The sequence below is a fragment of the Erigeron canadensis genome, chromosome 5, assembly GCF_010389155.1.
Source record: "Erigeron canadensis isolate Cc75 chromosome 5, C_canadensis_v1, whole genome shotgun sequence".
NCBI classification, from domain to species: domain Eukaryota; kingdom Viridiplantae; phylum Streptophyta; class Magnoliopsida; order Asterales; family Asteraceae; genus Erigeron; species Erigeron canadensis.
Genome location: NC_057765.1, coordinates 30,401,746 through 30,421,583, shown reverse-complemented (window position 1 = coordinate 30,421,583; position 19,838 = coordinate 30,401,746). Strand labels below are relative to the sequence as shown.

The 19,838-nt window shown below is 33.3% G+C and overlaps 4 protein-coding genes across 7 annotated transcripts; all 4 read right to left on the bottom strand.

Annotated features, from left to right (window-relative positions):
* Positions 1-4,093: 4,093 nt before the first annotated feature.
* Positions 4,094-4,966, bottom strand: LOC122601549 (cyclin-A1-3-like). Its single transcript, XM_043774302.1, has one exon. It carries the CDS (start codon positions 4,964-4,966, stop codon positions 4,094-4,096), a length of 873 nt encoding a protein of 290 aa, XP_043630237.1.
* A 2,984-nt stretch (positions 4,967-7,950) lies between these two features.
* On the bottom strand, positions 7,951-8,720 carry LOC122599179 (putative germin-like protein 2-1). The gene is made up of 2 exons (XM_043771641.1): positions 8,606-8,720; positions 7,951-8,486 (listed from the first exon to the last, which is right to left on the bottom strand). The coding sequence occupies exons 1-2, from the start codon at positions 8,718-8,720 to the stop codon at positions 7,951-7,953; spliced, it is 651 nt and encodes a 216-aa protein (XP_043627576.1).
* Positions 8,721-12,283: 3,563 nt separating this feature from the next.
* LOC122599178 (putative germin-like protein 2-1) lies at positions 12,284-13,403 on the bottom strand. Of its 2 annotated transcripts, XM_043771640.1 has the most exons (3): positions 13,325-13,403; positions 13,081-13,148; positions 12,284-12,993 (listed from the first exon to the last, which is right to left on the bottom strand). In XM_043771640.1, exons 1-3 carry the CDS (start codon positions 13,333-13,335, stop codon positions 12,458-12,460), a joined length of 615 nt encoding a protein of 204 aa, XP_043627575.1. In that variant the 5' UTR covers positions 13,336-13,403; the 3' UTR covers positions 12,284-12,457. The 2 variants fall into 2 exon arrangements, with proteins under 2 accessions (XP_043627575.1, XP_043627574.1); XM_043771639.1 differs by lacking the exon at positions 13,325-13,403 and having other exon boundaries at positions 13,081-13,293.
* On the bottom strand, positions 13,346-18,793 carry LOC122599177 (gamma-glutamyl hydrolase 2-like). 3 transcript variants are annotated; one of them, XM_043771636.1, is made up of 10 exons: positions 18,514-18,792; positions 18,339-18,425; positions 17,430-17,519; positions 16,905-16,999; positions 16,721-16,781; positions 16,523-16,612; positions 16,340-16,402; positions 16,147-16,235; positions 15,976-16,068; positions 15,601-15,784 (listed from the first exon to the last, which is right to left on the bottom strand). In XM_043771636.1, the coding sequence occupies exons 1-10, from the start codon at positions 18,709-18,711 to the stop codon at positions 15,733-15,735; spliced, it is 918 nt and encodes a 305-aa protein (XP_043627571.1). In that variant the 5' UTR covers positions 18,712-18,792; the 3' UTR covers positions 15,601-15,732. The 3 variants fall into 3 exon arrangements, with proteins under 3 accessions (XP_043627573.1, XP_043627571.1, XP_043627572.1); XM_043771638.1 differs by lacking the exons at positions 15,601-15,784; positions 15,976-16,068 and adding an exon at positions 13,346-13,418 and having other exon boundaries at positions 18,514-18,793; XM_043771637.1 differs by lacking the exon at positions 15,976-16,068 and having other exon boundaries at positions 18,514-18,793.
* Positions 18,794-19,838: the final 1,045 nt, after the last annotated feature.

Sequence of the window (19,838 nt, the reverse complement as noted above, 5' to 3'; positions counted from 1 at the left end):
TACTTAGAAGCGGAAAACTAGCTAGCTTGTTTTCTTGAATAACTTTGTAATTAGCTTGGAAATTTTTATGAATAGAAGTATGTAACTTGGTTCTGTTTTTATAGGGAAAACATAGGCAAATCACCAATAAAAATAAGGGTATGGAATGAGTAAAACTAAGATATTGTCAAAAAAGATAGTTGTGATGGATCAAATACGTCACAAATTGTTAGATTTTAATTTGAGAAAGACTGCAGGCTAATGTTGAATGATTATTATACAACATATTATGATCTAGTCCAAAGGTTCACTTTACAATCTCATTCCTAGCTACAAATACTAAAATAAATTAGGGGAAGCCCATATTCGTTACATCTGATCTGATCTACAAACATATTTTTTTAAAGTTTTAACTATAACTTTCATAGTACAAATATATCAAATTAAAGTAGCATCGTACGGTTTTCCGAGTTTATGTTTATCTAGAATAGGAAGAAACTTGACGTTTTTAATTGAGGTGGTCAAGTGGTTGGTTTGTTAGTTATTGATTATGTGTCGCTCATTGGACGGTTTCAATTAAGCAACAATAACTTAACTAAGCATTTTGGTACAGTTAATTGAATTGGTGAAGCTTGTTGTGAAGATAATCCAACATGACTTTTTATCCAAAGACAAGTTCTAGTCCCAAAAATTATCTTAGAAACCCAAAAAGAACATCCTTGCCAAATACACATACTTTTTAATTATGAAATTTATAGTTTGTTTAAAGTTTTATTTTTTTTCAATTAATCTTGGACATTTCATATCCACGCACAAATTTGGTGATATAATCATTGTTATGAAAATTCGATATCCTTAAGTAAGATTAGAAATTTGATAAACAAAAAGATATAAAATGTATATATACTTTATTATAAATAGTTTGACCTTTTCTCTTAAAATATGAAATTTAAAGTAAAACAAATTGACTATTTGCAATGCTTTAAAACTCTGATTTTTGGTTGATCTTGTTAGGTACCCTGTTGCAGTTAAACAAATTTCACCCGCTTTGCTTAACTTGATCAATTTTTTTTTTACGGCGATGGCGTGGTGGTGGACGACTGTTGGTGGTCGGATCCATCAGTCTAGAGATGGGGGCTATAGAAACCAGCCCATTCAGCCCAACATTCATTATATTGATACATTATTTAGCCCAAAAATTGAAATGAATCTATCTCAACTGTCCAGATAAAAATGAACCCAGAGAAAAAATTGTTTATCAATTGAAAAACGGTGGGTTTTAATTTATAGCTTTCAAGGAAGCTTTCAAAAGGTTGTGTTTTACTTATAAATCAACCACAATACAAACTCTATTAAATCTTGGACTATTCTATTTGATATCGAATAGGTATACCAATTCCCCAATTTGTTTATTCTTTGAGATCTTGTATAGTCATTTAGTTGTGAAGTTTTTTTAACGTTAAATTCTTGTTGGGATCGAAGTTACTATTTTATTTTATTATTTTGTTGATAAATCTAACAATTATTTTTTGTGTACAATGATTCTAAATACTTTGTTTTTACTTACTATCAAATCATAATTATATTATTTTTGTGATGTATTTATGAGTATGATCATAAGAAAATTTCTAACTACAGTAGCTTTATATTTTTAGATAGCTCTATATATGATGAATATAACAAAAGCAATTATTCTTGTGGCCACATTACTTTTAGCGAAAGTTAATTAAATTTGAAAAACGTAATTTGAATGTTTTGATGATGTTTTGCTTTACTAAAAAATGTCATTTTTGGTGTGATAAAGGACTATTTTGATGTTATTATGAGGTTGTTTTTGGTGTAGATTTGGGGTCATGCGAGACAACTATTTTGCCACGAAATATTTGGTCAGTGTGATAGTTCGTTTATTTTTATGGGAATTTTTTTTGCCACCTCCTTCTCAAATTCCTAGATTCGCCATTATTGTTGGTTATAAAAGTGGTGTCCAGTGATCTGAATAATTGATGTAAAAAGTTAATGAAGTTATTTTAAAAGATAATGACTGATAGTATAATATAATCATTAAAAGTATTTTAAATACTTTTTCTCATACAAGTTTCAAAATGGGGGAGTATTCTTTTTATAATACTAACAGGTACCCGTGTAATGCGGTCGCGGTGATGGCGAGGGCGGTTTAGTGGTACCGGTGACGGGTGGTATTGACATCGACAATTGATGTCGAGTGGTGTAACCGCGTAAGTTGATGTAATGGTGATAGTGAAAATATTTTAGAAGATAAGGACTTTAGAGTGTAAATTAGCAAAATAAAAGTTTAAAGTGTAAATTAATTCATTAAGGGCAAAGTTGATAATCTCTAATAACCCTTTTCATAGGGGGTGTTTATTAAGGGTAATTTAGTACTTTTTCATTTATCTATTTTCTAACACTTTCTAAAAATAAGTGGTTGATAATTATTATAAAATAGTATAGATAATATAGATCAAATCTTTTAACATTGTGTTGTTGAGTTTTTAAAGGGTGTGGGAAGAAAAATAATTCAAAGATTCCAAAACAGATCTTGATATAATTTGAAAATCTTCCACTTATAATTTGGTATGATTTGAAAGCATTCATCTATTCATTTCTCGGACCATCTATTGAATTATCATCTTATCCATTGTCATATGGATCAAATATGTCACAAATTCTCATCTTATCTTCTGTGTGTAATTGGTATGAGGGAGTAGTGGCCGGGGAAGGGTTTTAATTAGGCTAATGATATGTAAGATTTTAGTGTGCGTGTGTGATGCTTTGATCATCGTTAATCCTACGGAACCTACGGATTATACATATAGATAGCAGGTCTGAACCTTATTAATACTCCCCCTCCTTCGAGGCCAATATCAGTTAGTAGGCTCCGACGTATACGGCCGCGCCATAGACAAATAGTACAATTTAGAACGTGCACTAGCACTATTGATTCGTACTTGTACCTCCCAGTCAGATCATGTTACAACAGCTGGCCTAACGATAACGGTCACTCCATAACGTTACCGTTAGGCCCAACTTTTGGATCCTTCATGAGGTGCTTATAAATACCCTCCTATGGATCCACAAAAAACCCTAATGCATTCTACACACAAATACCCCCAAAAACTTACACTTGGTGGCGTGAAGATAATGAATTCTTCACACCATTAGGGAACCGCCAACAAGTCTAAAATCATCTATTTTCACCCCTAAATCTCTAATAATCATTTTCTCATACTAGATTAAACCCTCTAACTTTACCCTTAAACAATTCTTGTTGGAGCAAAATCGATATGGACCATAGAAATACCCAAGGTGTTGAGCCCTGGTAATTGTGCGACATTTATTGATGTCACATTAGATCTTATCGTCGTTGCTGTATTTCCTATACGTTGCAGCCCTCTAATTAAAAAGAAAAAGCATCTGCTTTAATTTTACGAGCTTCGGATCTTTGCAAACCACTCCATTCACGAATTCTATAATTAAGAACAAAAGGCTAAAAATTAATTAGAACACGTACTACTTTTATACACTATAATGTAGTCTTGAATATATATAGTATCTATTAGCTAGTATATGTCATGTTTTTACCTTGGCTAGTTGGCTGTCTGGATCAGCTACACAAAAGTCCTAGGGATCTGAAGCCAAATGCAACAGAACGAGTTGCCAAAAAGAGACCGAATAAAAGCAGAGGCGAAAAGCTAGGTTGTTTTCTTAAATAACTTGTTAGCTCTGTAAAAGATGCATATATAATATTAGAACCCGACTTGAAAGAAACAAATATAGTTGTGTACATAAAATATAAAACAAACATATATATTTCAATTTGGGAATTAACTAACTCATACAAGTATAACGCACCACTACAACAAGAAGAAAATAGGTAACCATAAGTAACTAGCTAGCTACTTACGGGATCTATCTGTAGATCAAGAGACACTGCTGACGTTGTCGAAGTACTCCAATGGTATCGGCGCCGGACAGGCGATATTGGCTACAAATAGGTACTTATGGTTGTCGACGTTGCTGGATGAAGATAGAAAAATAATAGAAAAATAATATCGCTACTTATGGTTGTTTTTCAATCAATAGAAAAATAATATCGCTACTTGCTGGATGAAGATAGAGAGCTGCTGACGTTGTCGAAGTACTCCAATGGTATCGGCGCAGGACAGGCAATACTGGCTACAAATAGGTACTTACTTCGACTGTACTTTTTTCTGATTGCTGCAGGGAAATCATCATCAGAATTTTGGGATTCACAAACAAGAGCGTGCAGGGCGTTGACACATTCTTGTAACTCTGATGGCTGGTACCAAGTGAACGTCCGCAATGGCAAATTCCATGGTTTCCTTGACGGATTAAGTACAAATCTTGCTAAGAAAATAGCTGATGCAGCGAGAAGTGAAGGAGCAAAACATAGCATATCGTACCTGAGAAGAGACAATTCGGATATGTAGCTTGCCATATACTCTAATGCCACTGGACGGGAATCAGCACTCAGTCCAAACACCATTTGCCTTACGAAACATCCTACGGTAACCGCAGTCATCTCAAACTTCAAAACATCTAAAACAGTGGCTTCCATCTGCAGTATCTCATCATCGGCGTAGTAGAACTTATCGGTGGGCAGTAGATAGCAGTGCTCATACTTTGAAGCAATGATCAAACAAGCAACACCAAGTAACTGAAATCTTTTACGATCAATGGGCTTAATCGAAAGGTATCGGTCAATGTAGTTGACAGTCAAATACAATATTTCACGCTCCAGCCTATAACCTTGACAAATATAAACAAGCCAGTCTATTAGGATTGCACGCATGCTCGGATCAATCTCTTCCTGGACCGTCTCCATGTAATCAACTGCCGGCCTTTTCTTCTTCTCAGACTCTCTAAGATTCGGATAAATCTCAATAATCATATACATAGTGTCAAGCCACCGCTGTCGTTGTTCAGTTATTACGCCATCCATGGCCATATATTATTATATATGTACGAATTAAAAAAGAAACCTAAACACCCTTAATTAATATATTGCTTAGTTCGACCAGCTAGACCACACGATGGAAACGATATTTTCGAGTGATGGAGAGATTTAATTACCAAGTATGACTTGTTTGTAACGTACGGTATGTATAACCAATCGCGTTTCGATCGATTAATGGGATTATGATTTATTCGCCTTCTCGATCCCCTCCTCTTTTTATAGGAGAGCTAAAAATTCCTGTTTCCTATTCCTAATTAAAATATAACTTGGACTCCAACCATCTCCCAAACACCGTTTACAATGTTACCTAAAAACTACCTTTAGATTTTCGTAAATTATATCTTAAATTTTTTTTTATTCTTATTTTTTTTGGTACATTACAATGTTACCAAACACCGTTTACAATCTTTAATTAGTTTTTTTTTCTCAGACGTTGCCCCGAGAGATATTTCGTAACGTCCACATATGTGGCAAAAATTATATAAAATGAAACTGTCGTGGCATAAGTTAAAAAGTGAGATATTTCTCCTTCACTTTGTTCTTGAAGTCGGCCCATTTTAAGTTGTGGGTCCGACCCAAGGTCTTCTCTTGGTTCCACCAATTCAAAGCATCTTCCTTGAACATACTGGAGGCATAATAAATTCGATCATCGTAGGTACAATGACTCCTTTCAATCACCGCCTCAATCCTCTCAAACCATTTTATAAATTCCACGGGCCCACCCAACCCATCAAACTCCAGTGCCCCACAATTTTTGAAATCTTTGAATTGACAACCTTGGCGGTACACTCCATGTTAGTTATACATAGCCCTATAGTTGTCTGCCCCTTCGGGTTCTTCTTCTTCACCTACTACAACATGAGGTTGAGCACCCTCATGTAAATTAAGCTGATGTTCAACCATTGAGTTATAATGAGAACAATGTTATATTAATAATTTCAGTTTACAAATTAGAAAGGGTTCAACCCAATCCTCTTGTTTCCTAATCTAGATTTTCGAATGATGTTGAATTGTTGATACAAAAATTATGTGTTTGACGTTTTTCAAATGTGGAATTGCAAGCAACCTCTGTTCTACATCTATTTTAAAAATTAAGCTTATATTATTGTTTGAAAAGCTATAAAATCCAAAAAGCTGAAGTTGTGGACTTATGGAGAATCCAACCTGAAACACCCAAAATAGAGTGTAGAGATTAGAATAATTACAAAACAAAAATTAACGTCAATATATCATTTTCATACTATAAAATATATCAAATTAAACTAGCATCGTACGGTTTTCCGAGTCTATGTTTATCTAGAATAGGAAGAAACTTCACTTTTGGTGGCCAAGTGGTTGGTTTGTTAGTTATTCATTATGTCGCTCCTTAGACGGTTTCAATTACGCAACAATAACTAATTAAACGATATACTGTAGTAGTTTAGAAGCATTTTTGTATAGTTAATTGAATTACGCAACAATAACGTACTAATTAAACAATAGGAAGAAGCTTTTTTCTTTTTTTTTTTAAAGTTCTAGTCCCAAAAATTTTCCTAGAAACCCAAAAAGAACATCCACGCCAAACACACATGCTTCTTAATTATGAGATGCATAGTTAATTTGTTTTCGTTTAATTTTGGACATCCCCTATTCAAACACACAATTTTGGTGATTTAATCATTGTTGTTATGAAATTAGATTAGAAATAAACTATACGAAAAGATTAAAATACATACTATATTAATACATAATTTGAATTTTTTTTCATAAAATTTCAAATATATATAAAGTATAACGAATCGACTGTTTCTCAAAAAGCTAAAATCAAGAGATTTTTTGTTGACCCTGTCTAAAAACCAGTTTCGGTTCAACATGTTCAACCGCTTGATCCAACCGGTTCGACCGATCCATTTTTTATTTATAAATATACTTATTAAACTTGGTTACAAATATGGACTAAAGCTATATATATATATATATGTATTCATGCTATAAATTAAAAACCATCAAATTTAAATATCAAACAATTATATTAATTCCCTAAAAAGTAAAAATACATACTAACATACAAATTTAAAATTCAAAACAACATTTAGAAATAACATATACACAATTAAATAATATAACAATCCATAAAAAGAAAAAAAAAAAATATATATATATATATGGATAAATAATTAACGGCACCAAAAATTGGTATAAAATTATAGTTATTTCTTTATTTTTCATATAAAAGAACTGATTTAGGGCCCGTTTCTTTTTTTAGTCATTAAGTGCTGAGTGTTTTAAGTGGTTGAATGCATAAAGAATGTATGTATGTATTAAGCAAAAAAGAAACATGAAATTTGACTGAATGATTAAGTTCTTAACTATTAAGTTCATTAAGTAAAAAATAAAGAAGGCCTAGTGTTATTGGGTAAACACGGTTTATCCAAAAACCTAGTCGTGTCTTAGAAATCGAGCAAAACCCGGAAAACAAGTGTCATTTAACTAGTCACTCGACCAGTTCCGGATAACCCAGTTCAATTGGTTTGGGTTAACTATTGTCTTTTAATAACAACAAAAACGATACTTAATCATATTAAATGGGTGTATGATCGAAGAGATAATCATATAAGATATAGAGGATAACTTAGACCCGTTTTTAAAACGTTCCTATTTGTCTTTTGTAGTTGATACTCGTATTATAAAAAATGATAGATTTACAACAATTATGCCTTAAACACTTGTACAATATCTTATATAATTTATACTATGTAGTAAGTTTATCAATCTTTGTGATACTAATATCACCACCCCGCGGAATACTACATCAATAAAATAAAATCACATAGTGTTTCACAAGATCAATAAAACTAACTAATGGAAATTAATTCATACAAATTCTTATAGAAACTTTTATTCATCATTATCAAACGTAACATTAATTAATACAAACAAGCCCATATCATTTATATAAAAGCATGTAAGATAGAAAGAATTGAAAAAACATATTTTTAGAATTTAGATTGGATTTGAGTAACTATCTTTTCGTCGACTTGAAATGCCTTGGCAAGAATATCTGCAGGGATATCAGGGTTTGATCCAAACACAGCATTTGCGATGGTAATGACACCTGGGTTCTGACTACTTAGCGCCGCAATAGCAAGAGCAAACCCATTTCCGACATTTTTCTGGAAGTGAATTAGACCTTCCGGAAACACAAACACATCACCCTTCTGAAGTAGTTTGGTGAAGAGACGGTTATCCGGGTTAGATGTCACAAAACCGACTAGGAGTCTGCCTTCAAGGACAGTCAAGATTTCAGTGGCACGAGGATGCGTGTGTGGTGCATTGAGTCCCATTGGAGCAAAGTCAATACGGACCATGGAAATGCCCAAGGTGTTAAGCCCGGGTAATTGTGCTACGTTTACTGCAGTCACATTAGATCCAACAGGGTTGGATGTATTTCCCATACGGTTGAGCCCTCTAAAGAGAAAATCGTCAGCTTTCACGCGCTTTGGATCCTTGCAAACCACTCCGTTCACGAATACTGTGAAGAAAATATTAAACTTTTGTTACTAAATTAATGTATAAATTAATAATACGAGTATAAAAGTTGTTAATTAATGTGGGCAGCATTTTTCTCGACAAATTAAGATAAAGACTTACCTTTGCTATTTGGATCAGCCACACAAAAGTCCTGGAGAGGACTAGGGTCCGAAGCCAATGCAAGAGAACAAGTTGCCAAAAAAAGACCAACTAAAAGCATTATTGGGCTAGACATCTTTATTGAGAAGTGAGTAGAACCTATACTTAATTGTTTTTTGAAGAACTTTGCTTGCTTAAATTGGTTGCTTGGGAGGATGTAACTTGGGACTGCATGTATTTATAGTGAGAAATTGGCACAAAAAAGCTATAAAAATATGCTTGAAAAGGGTAAAAGTGTAAAAAAAATGAATTGAAATTGTCAACAAAGATTTAATTTTATAGATTTTGGTACAACGTTGTTGGTCGATCGTCTTATGCTGATGACTACTAAATTGAGAAATAAAGATTGTAGGGACACGTTAGTAGAACAATATGATCTAGTGAGTACAAAGGTTCACTTTTGCTTTTATTCCTACAAGAGTACAAAAAGTAGAATACACTTTACAAATTATGTTGCATTTATCCACTCTTTTAGTTAGTGTTAACAAATAAAAAATTGTCACACGTTTAAGTGTGTAAAATTATACAGACCTAAAAGTGTGTAGAAACTTTTACATACTTTTAGCGTGGACAAATGAAGCGTGACAAAATAATTATAAAAGTTTACACTAAAAAGTGTGAACTTTTAGTTCTAGTTCACACTTTTTAGTGTGAAGAAATTTCTACACAGTTTTAGTTCTATATATTTTTACACACATGAAAGTGTGAAAATTTTTTGTGTGACATGGTATGGACTTATGGCTTAATTCACATTCTTAAATCCTATAGGTAGGCTCTCACCTTTAAATGGTTAGAGCATGTTATATTCGAAAGTTACCGTTAAAAATAAAATATGAAAAAACATGCATGCTATATCTGTCCGCAACAATTCATAAGACTCTTTTGTATCATTATTTAAAAAACTACCATATTCCGACATATAAATCCGCCATAGATTTCCTACTTGACATTTCTAATGTTAACCGATTTTATTCATCCAAAGAAGTAATTTAAGTTTTGAAAACTCGTAGTCTAGCAAATGTTAATTAGATATTGATTACGACACTTGTATAGATTCAAATGTTAATACTAACATGAAAAGATCGATTTGTGAATCAGCATATATTTTGTGTGTTATGTATTTTCATGCATCAGTTTATATCATAATCCAATTGTCGAGATTTTATATATTTGTTGTATCAAACTATAAAAAATTCATCAAACACTCTCGCTTAATTATGAAAATTATGTAACTCGATCTTATAACTAGCTAACTTTTTTTCTACGGAGTATTATATTAGAGATAATGAAAAATTGACTAACTTGATCTATTTCGTACATTTAGATTCTGAAATATGCTAGAAAAGTGATTAGGTTAAATTGTTACACCAATAACTTAACTAATATGTTTACAAATAGATAATACAACTGCTCATGGACTATTTGGGTGCATAGCTGTTGATAATGTGGTAAAGAAAATATTAGTAACATGGTTTTTTATTATTCTACCATACAGTACTAGCATTACAGCACACTGTACAAGTTGAAGATGCATGGATGTGATAGATGATTAAAGAAAACGGGTAAACGGGTACAAATGGACACGAGGTTTTTTCTGATAATATCATAGCCTTAAAGAAAACGGGTAAACGGATCAATTTAGGTAGGTTTTTTCTGTTGGGGTTATTCGAGGATACCGATTAATTTTTTATTCAGATAATTGTCCAACCATTTTCTCTAATTATGATAAGTTTTGAACATGAAACCTTTTATAAAAAAGATATAATCATTTACAGTAGACCATTAAATTGGTGATCATTTGGTGTTAATGACTTAATGTGGTCAAAATCATACAAAGTAAATTACCTCTGGTCTAATCCTAATTGCAGAACAGTACACGTTTTGCTACATGGAATTCTATAATATTTTTGAACGGTATGAAATTAGCTAGATACATGAATGAAACTGAGTGGAACGCGTAAACAAACACCAATTTAACTTCATGTAATTTGTACCAAGTCAGTGAGATTATACATTTACATACTTTGTGTCTTACCAAATCTAAGGTTAGTCATAATTAAGATTATTGATGTTAGACTTTGCATATGTAAAAATTTCAGACTTTGCCATGATATTGTCCAAATATACTCCGTTAAATTTGAATATTCAAATGGTAATGTTTGATTAATGGAATTTTTACATGATTAAATATTTAAAAATGTATACAAGTTAATTTAGTCCAAGTAATAATTTTAAAATTTATTCATGTGTATATCCAACTTAAAACGCTTCAGCAGTATACGGCATTCCTTAAACTAATGTAAACATGTATACAAGTTTTTATTTTACAACTTTAGCTATATGTATTAGGTTTTAAACTCATGCCGAACGCTGGACACGAGGTTTATGATATTATCAATATTAGATCTTCATACATTTAATTTATAAAAGCTTATAATTTTAAAGATACACAATTCTAAGTGTTATACTTTATAAATTGTAGTACAATAATCAAAGGTTTGTCACTGTCATTATTAGCTGAGATATATTGATGAAAATGTTTTCCGTAGTTATTCCACAAGGCACATGCTACAATATATTATAAAAAATTTTAAAAATAGTTGTACTCATAATGTGAAATAATTATGAAAGATAATTAAGAATTAAAATATAAATATACTTGTTATCTTGTACTTGACATTTAAGTATATGTATAGAAATATACTTGTGATCGTGTACTTGACTCTTGATTTGAGTGACAATGGGTAACTTTAAAAAATTAAATATATAAAACTCTCTCTTAAAATATAAAAGCTTCTCATGTTGATGGTTAAAAATAAATATATATAAAAAAAAAAGGTCTCAAGTTGATAGTTCAAAATAAATATAAAATTTAGGGCTAAAAAGTGTAAATTATTGATACAAAAGCAAAAAAATGTTAATTAATGAGACTTTTATCAAATTAAAATAAATACTAATATAATAATATATTTGGATAATGATTATTAGGATTTTTAATTTATAGTTAATCTAAATGATGACATAAGCGAGAGTTAATTTGATAAAATTGAGCGATTTGATTGGTTAATAAGTCATTAGTTCAACTGTCTTATAGTATATATTAAGATTAAGATTAAGATTTTCAAGTAACTATATTCTCAACCGCATGTACAATATTTTGTTACGAGTTTAACCATAGCCCTAAGGACTATCATAAATTCATAATATTAACAAGCAGCCCCGAATATACTTTGTTATTAAAGTTATGCTATACTCTCTCACTCTGTACCAATTTAAATGTCATATATAATTTGACATTTTCGGTTTTTCTTGTTTAACTTTGACCGTCTAGATTTTTATTTGCGTTATGTAATAAAATATATGAATTAATTGAGTGTTAAATGTATTTTATATTGATAAAACTTTCATCAAGTATTATAAAACATAAACAATAATATTAATGATTAAAGTTGTAAATTTAGACATCTAAATTGTGACGGATGGAGTATATAAGTAACTTATTAAGTTGCGCCTTTCAATGCTTGATTGTGTATATTACGGCTTAATTACGATAGCTTGAGTTTATGATAATCACTAGATTAGTTAAACAATTGAACTTAAATTACAATCGACAACAACCAAAATCGAGACAAAGTAAGATATTGACAGTTTGACACTCATGTCTCATCACATTCACAAGATAAAGTTATAAAATTATAATATATTTTTATTCGCTTCTGAATATAACATGACAAAACAAACCAATATCACTAGTAAGAAAACATATAAGTTAGAGAAATAAATATATTCTTATAATGATCACTACATATATTTTTAAAATTTAGATTGAATTTGATAAACTATCTTCTCGTCAACTTGGAAGGCCTTTGCAAGAATATCTCCAGTGATGTCCGGGTTTGATCCAAACACAGCATTTGCGATGGTAATGACTCCTGGGTTTTGACTACTTAGACCCGCAATCGCAAGAGAATACCCATTTCCGACGTTTTTCTGGAAGTGAATTAGACCTTGTGGGAACACGAACACATCACCCTTTTGAAGTACTTTTGTGAAGAGACGGTTTTCTGGGTTGGATGTGACAAAACCGACTAGAAGGCTTCCTTCAATGACAGTCAAGATTTCAGTGGCACGAGGGTGCGTATGTGGAGGGTTAATTCCCCATGGAGCAAAGTCAATACGGGCCAAGGAAATGCCCAAAGTGTTGAGGCCCGGTAACTCTGCTACAGTTACTGCGGTCACATTAGATCCAACGTCGTTGGAGGTGTTACCCATACGTTGTAGCCCTCTAAATAGAAAATCATCTGCTTTCACGCGTTGTGGATCTTTACAAACCACCCCATTCACGAGTACTATAAGAACAAAAGACTAAAACATTAAAACACTTTAAATCTTATAAACTTGTAATTAAGACCACGAAAATTAGACCAATGTTTTACCTTTGCTATCTGGATCCGCCACACAGAAGTCTTGAAGAGGACTGGGGTCGGAAGCCAATGCAAGAGAACTAGTTGCCAACAAGAGACCGAATAAAAGCAAATAAGACGCCATTAATTAGTTGAGATCGAAATGAAACACTTGTTCTTCAATATACTTTGATAGCTTAAGAAATTGATGAAACAAAGTGTGTAGCTTGATATTATATTTATAGTAAAAACATTAGAACGTATAGCTAGTACATACCTTTTCAACATCAATAAAATAACATTGTGAAAGGGTAAAACGAAGATAAAGTCATCTTAGTGAGATGCATTCAACCCGTGTTCAAAAAAGAAACCTGTGAAATAGTATTTCCTAATTAGATAAAGATTAAAGTGTCAATGCAGATATGATCATAAAACTTTCTTATCAGTTTTTTATTGGGGATGACTGAGTCTTTCTTTAGCTATGAATGGGTCCAAAAATTTCTGTTTCGCAAAACTAAATTCCAAAATAGCTCGGGTCTAATCCTAATTGTAGAAGTTGCATCGTGTCCGTGTAATGCATGGATTAGATTAGTTTATAATTCTTCACTAAGTTGCATCTGAATTCTTCTTTTAAGTTTTAAACAACATTGAACACATAAACAGACAAAACACAATGTTCATAACACGTGCTTAAAGCATTGGCGGATCCATAGTGTTATTAGGAGGGTCCTAGGCACCTCCTCACATTAACCCAACAAATATTGATTTATACATTTTTAAGTTTTTTAACATCTTTATTTTAGGTTTTCACTAAAATAAAAAAATGGATGTTGGTTTTTTATTATCATAGGGTAGTATATATATGTCTTGTGTACTTAAATGAAACAATATATTTGTATTTATATGATTTTGATATGTTAATAGCATACTTGGATAATTCAATGAAAAAATTACAATCAAATGTTTTATGTACATCTAAGTTTTTATTTAAATAAAAGGCATACCTATTTCTGTATCATAAAATAATCTTACATGTAACGTAAAACTAAACCTGAATATTCTTGAATCGTTACCAACCCATATGTATTATTGTCTCTACTACATATTGCCCCTTCTTAAAAAATTTCATGGATCCGCCACTGCTTATAAGAGCATATGTAACGTTCTTTTCAATTGGTCTATGTCGTGCTTGACAACCAGTGGTGGGTCAACACTACTTGGGACTAGAGGTGTAAAAAAAAACCGGGTTGGAACCCGAACCCGAAAACGAAACCAAACCCGAAACTGGTCAACAACCGGGTTTGATCCAAACCGGTTCGGGTTTGACCCAACCCGGCGGTTTACAAACCGGTTTGGGTTTTCGGGTTTTATTTTCGGTTAGAAACTGGGTTGAGTTCGGGTCGGGTTCGGTTTTTGGTCCAAAAAAACGAGTCAAACCCGGTCAATAACCGGTCAAAGTTGGACCCAAACCGGTTTCAAACCGGGTCGGGTTGGATCAAACCCGATTTTGGTTCCGTTGACCAAAAACCGTTTCGGTTTCGGGTCGGGTTGGGTAGAAACCGGTTTTTGTTCACTTCTACTTGGGACTACAGTAGTATGGTACTAAGCGATCGTTTTAGGCCCTCAAAATTCTAAGATCTCAATATTCTGTATATTAGACTTAATATTTGGAAACACCTTTTTGATTTTTGAATCAAAATCTGCATTTTTTTTATTACTCGTAGTTGAATAACAAAAAGAGAGCTACTTTTTTTTTTTACTTTAATTTATACGGTAATAAACTAGACCTCTAAATTTGATCTCGTTTGAGACCTCCAAAAATCTTAAACCCGGTTTTCGTCCCGTGTCCATGGACCCATGGCATGATGCAAATGTGTGGTTATCTTTTTTGTTTTTATCTGATTCGGTACTCTATTATTATATCCTAGACCTCTTTCGGGCGGGTCGGTTCAGATCGTGTTCGGTTTGGTTCTCAGGTTTAAGGGACATGTGTTCTTCGCTTGTCAAAATCCAGCCCGGTCTGAAACCCGACGGAGCAACAAAATCAAATCCGTGACCCGGCCCATTACCCTATCCAGCGGTTCAGTTGGAGTTGGGTTTGAATGGGTCTAAGCCGGATCGCGGGTTTTCGGGTCATATGCACATCCCTAATTATAGGTATGGCGGGATATTATTTGGGTATATTTTGAGGTATTGCATGTCAAGTAAATTTACGGTGTGATTATTACGAATCAGGTGTGATATTGTGCGATTGCTAAATGGTTGCTAGTGTAGCTACTTTTTTGACTTGATGGTGTGATCAACTCAAATGCTGCTAATGTAGCTACTTTTTCGACTTCATGGGTGATCAACTCAAATGCTCTAACGGACGTATTCTTTTACACTAAATGGGTTTTGGAAAATTTGAAGTTGGGGGACAGAAATTAACAAAATCCATATCAGCACTCTTAATTACTACCAAGGTGGTCAACGTACATGTACTCACGTTTAAGTTCGAACCTCATTAGTTAACATCTTGGGTGACCAAATGGATGTTCAAAAAGACAAAGAAGATACCCAAATGAAATTAAATTCATTCAATTCACTAAATATTAGTGACTATTTAATTTCAGTAGATCAAACTTTTACAGTCCAGATTTTTACAGATGGATCATTCTTTATTTACAACAAATTTACATTACTAGATTATATTCTAGCAAAGTTTTCGGTAAAGATGTAAACCTCGTCGTATCCCCTACTGAAAAATCAGAAGAATGAACAGGAAAAAGTTAGCAAAATATATGTTCACATCCTAATTACCCAGTTTCCTAGTTTTGTTTCCACCTTTCAATCTTTGTACTATCATTTTGTCTATCAAATTGTACTTAAAAGATGGAAACGAATAGAAGTTGATTCAAAAAGAGCAGACAAATGACAATTAAGCCTTACCCAACTTTCCCACAATAAGTGGGATTATAATTGTATATAAGATTATCCAACACCCTCCGAAGTGGCGGTCTATTTAAAGATTTTCTTGCCTCGCTGAAAATTGAAGATGGTTTATATGCCTTTGATCAAGTAAGAAAAGCATTTAGACTTTAAAGAAGTGGAAAATGGTACCTCACAAAAAAGTTGGCAAAATGTTGAGCCACTTGAACTGCGTCATCTGAATGTGGGATCATTGATAACCCCCACTCAAAAGCATTTTTCTGCAACATTACAATGAGGACTGAGCATTTTTTGCTGATAATGGGAAGTTATACAAAACTACTATTGAGAGAAAGAAGCAATGAAGCATCAAGGTAATTTATACCTCTGGGTGCCACTGGACAGCAGTTACTGGATATCGGTGTGATTGAACAGTTGACACATAAACCTGATGAATGATGTGTTAATAGTGTGATACTAGTCTTTGTAATATTCACAAAATGTTCAATGAACAATCTCATCAGAAATTTTGTAAAAGGTAAAACAGTATGATGAATTAGCTATGCACCTTATTATCTTTGTCGGTGCTAGTTGTCAAAATCTTAAAGAAATTCCGCAAGTTTATGTTTCCTTGAAATCTTTCTGGCGATATACCATACTGTTACATAGAGAAAACAGATATGTTTTAAATATGAATTTTAGTGCCTGTATTAGAAATCATAGAGTCGAAGATTTATAAATTATAGCACTAAAGATAATTACTAACTTTATGGTGGTGCATCACAAGGCGATCTGTACTCAACTTTCCAAGCAAATCCGCAGAAAATCTATGGAATACAAAAAACATCTACATTAAAATGATTTACAGCAAAAGACATTCACTAACATCTGCACTTAAGATAACTAGGAGTAATTTGTTTATTTTTGAAAGTACAAAAACAAGGTAATACCTTTGAAACATCGTTCCTTCGATAGAAATGTTTTTCATAAGTTGAAGTGTAGATGCATGATGTGATCCACTAAATCTTTCAAGAATTTTATCATCCTGGTAATATATAGTCATTCTCTTTTTGATACTCCTAGACCAAAATCTTGTTGGCAATGGTGCAATACAATATTTAAAATGAGAACCAGAATCCAGGGGTATTGGTCCACTCATTAGGTGGGCCAAGTGATCTCGCGGCCAATATGAGAGAGGTGAATCAAGTAACCCACCTTCAAATTAAGAGACATTGGACCGGGATCTGAACCTATTACATTCACTCTAGGGAAACAGATACACTTAAAAAACATACTAGGATTTCACTTGAAATTGATTACGTTTTACTTATCATATTGATGACATGCTTAAGTATGTCTTTGAAAAACTTGTGCTAGAATGCATAAGAAAAAGATGTACATAGTTGTGATCAATTTTAGGTAAGCAGTGAAAGTATGCACACAAACAAACATTATATTCTTCAATGAACACTTACTTTGCTGATAATCATAGTCAATAGTTCAAAACCTAAGCAAATCGCGAATAAGGGAAAGTGATCTCCAGCATCATTCCTCTTCAGGACATGCTGCACAAATCAAGTAACAAAAATAGCTATTAAAACAAGACATGACTCTGCATACGAAAACTAAGTAGCATGAACTGTATGAATTGACTTCATATATAGAGCACATATTTCCAGATCGGGATGGTTTCAGTATCACCAGCCTAAAATCTTTGGATAGATATTACATTGTCCATGGAAATTACCAATGGGTGAAACCCCAGTGATACCGCCATCATGTGACCATATGGGCCCACAGATGAAGGCTAAAGGTCACAGGTTCAAAACTTGCCAAAGGCAAGTGGAGAAACTATATCTTGTGTTCCCATGTATGAGGATGGTGACTTATCGGGCATGAGTTCTATGCGGTGTGCGCTTTGGGTACTAAAACGGTACATGGGACCAGAGGGTTCCCACCCATTTACCCCTTTTTTTGTCCGCGGAAATTATGTGTCAGATAACTCCCAAATGTGACTTCCATGTTACATTTTTGAAAAAGGTTGTTCTTTTACAAGAGCAATGTCTTGAATATCTGGCAAACAATATCAATATCAGGAAAGGGGATTGCCTGCGGTATAGGCCACCTAAATGCACCATCAATTGGTGGTGTAGAATTTGATTATAGACAATTTTTTTGGTTAATAGGTTCGCTTTCGAATAATGGGAATCAAACCCACAAGTGACTACATTCCTAATCTCATAGTTATATATCATGAAAAATATCGAAACCTATTCTTGTGTTACTACCTTCATATTAAAAGCAAATCATTTTAATCCTAAACTACTATACCCCGAGAGTCAAAAGTCTCTGCCAAAAAAAAAAAAAAAAAAAGTACAACTTACCTTAAAAATTGCCTCAACAACTTCAGTGTAAAGCCCTTTTTTAGCCCATCCACCAGTGAAAAGCACTCCATTAATCAGATTAAGTTTCTGTAGAAATACAATTGCAAAATCATCATCATCAGAGCTTAAACTTCATTTGGAAAAAAAAAAAAGTAACAGAAATAGAAAGTGTTACAGTTTGAAGAATCTCAGGGGGTTCATTGTAAATAAGTGGAATGACTCTGGCACCAGCAGATTCAACAAACTTAACATAAGAAGCAGCAATATATGAAACATGGGAGTCATCATTGAGTCTGCCAGAAGCACCATCACTTGGATGGCTTACAATCCCAATTATCGGACCAAGGTTCCCCTTTGGATTAACATCCGTCATCTATCCTTGTAATTGATTCAATGGTTTACTTTATTTGTTTCTTTGTTTTTTTTTTTTTTTTTTGGCTAGTGGCAAAAGTTTTTTCTTCTCATTATAAGGGACCTTTTTTTTTTCTCGTACTAATTATTAGTAGTACAAAACACCTCAACATGTTTTTGTCATCCTTATCCATTGGTTACAGAAATTAGAGTAAATTACACTTTTCGTCCCTAAAGTTGACACGTTTTTCATTTTTGATCCTTAAACTTTAAAAATTACAATTTTGACCCTAAAGTTGGCCAATTTTTTCAATAATCATCATTTGGCCTTACGGCGTTAAAAAATGGTCGTTAATGTACGCACGTGCTAGACACGTGAGGTCACTAATGTCATTTCACCTTACACCGAGGGACGAAAAGTGAAAAAATAGCTACTTGAGGGACGAAAATTGAAAAAATAGCTACTCGAGGGACGAAAAATGAAAATCATACAAGTAAATTTATTCTTCCATTCTTTCTTTTTCGATCATCTTTTCCGATTAAATTTTCCAGCTAGACATTTATTTTCCCTTTACCCCCAAGCCTCCAATCACCACCACCTAATAACCAACAACAACAGCCACCGCCGTCTATAACCACCACGAGCAACTGCCACCCATAGCCACCGCCGCCTATAATTACCACCAGCCAACGCCACTACAATCAACACCAGCCACCACCGCCTACAATCACCACCAGCCACCGCTGCTTACAATTACCACCAAACACCGCCATCTATAGTCACCTCCAAACACTGCCATCTACAGTCACCTCCAACCACCGCCGTCCACATTCACCACCAATCAACCGCCGCCACCTAGAATCACCACCATCCACCGTCTTCCTTTCAATTAAAATCAAAATTTAGAAAAGAAAAAAAAAAGATAACTGACATGTTTGAAATATAATTTGTTTAATTGGTTGTGTTTTGAATGTCATGAATTTGAGTAAATGATTTTGGTTGTGGTCTAGATTTGGATTCAAAGTCAGAAAATTCCATCGGTAAAAATGATCAGAGAAGATGATCGGAAAAGAAAGAATGGAAGAATAAGTTTATTTGTATGATTTTCATTTTTCGTCCTTCATGTAGCTATTTTTTCACTTTTCGTC

Bases quoted from the DNA above. Each gene is read 5' to 3' on its own strand.
- LOC122601549 (XM_043774302.1), bottom strand. From the start codon at position 4,966: ATGGCCATGGATGGCGTAATAACTGAACAACGACAGCGGTGGCTTGAC.
- LOC122599177 (XM_043771636.1), bottom strand. From the start codon at position 18,711: ATGACGGATGTTAATCCAAAGGGGAACCTTGGTCCGATAATTGGGATT. The intron at 17,000-17,429 runs GTAAGTGTTCAT...ATATATTACCAG, and splicing joins TGACTATGATTATCAGCAAA to GATGATAAAATTCTTGAAAG. The intron at 15,785-15,975 runs GTAAGGCTTAAT...CTGATTTTTCAG, and splicing joins ACTTATTGTGGGAAAGTTGG to TAGGGGATACGACGAGGTTT.
- LOC122599179 (XM_043771641.1), bottom strand. From the start codon at position 8,720: ATGTCTAGCCCAATAATGCTTTTAGTTGGTCTTTTTTTGGCAACTTGT. The intron at 8,487-8,605 runs GTAAGTCTTTAT...TTTTCTTCACAG, and splicing joins GGCTGATCCAAATAGCAAAG to TATTCGTGAACGGAGTGGTT.
- LOC122599178 (XM_043771639.1), bottom strand. From the start codon at position 13,192: ATGGCGTCTTATTTGCTTTTATTCGGTCTCTTGTTGGCAACTAGTTCT. The intron at 12,994-13,080 runs GTAAAACATTGG...TTGTTCTTATAG, and splicing joins GGCGGATCCAGATAGCAAAG to TACTCGTGAATGGGGTGGTT.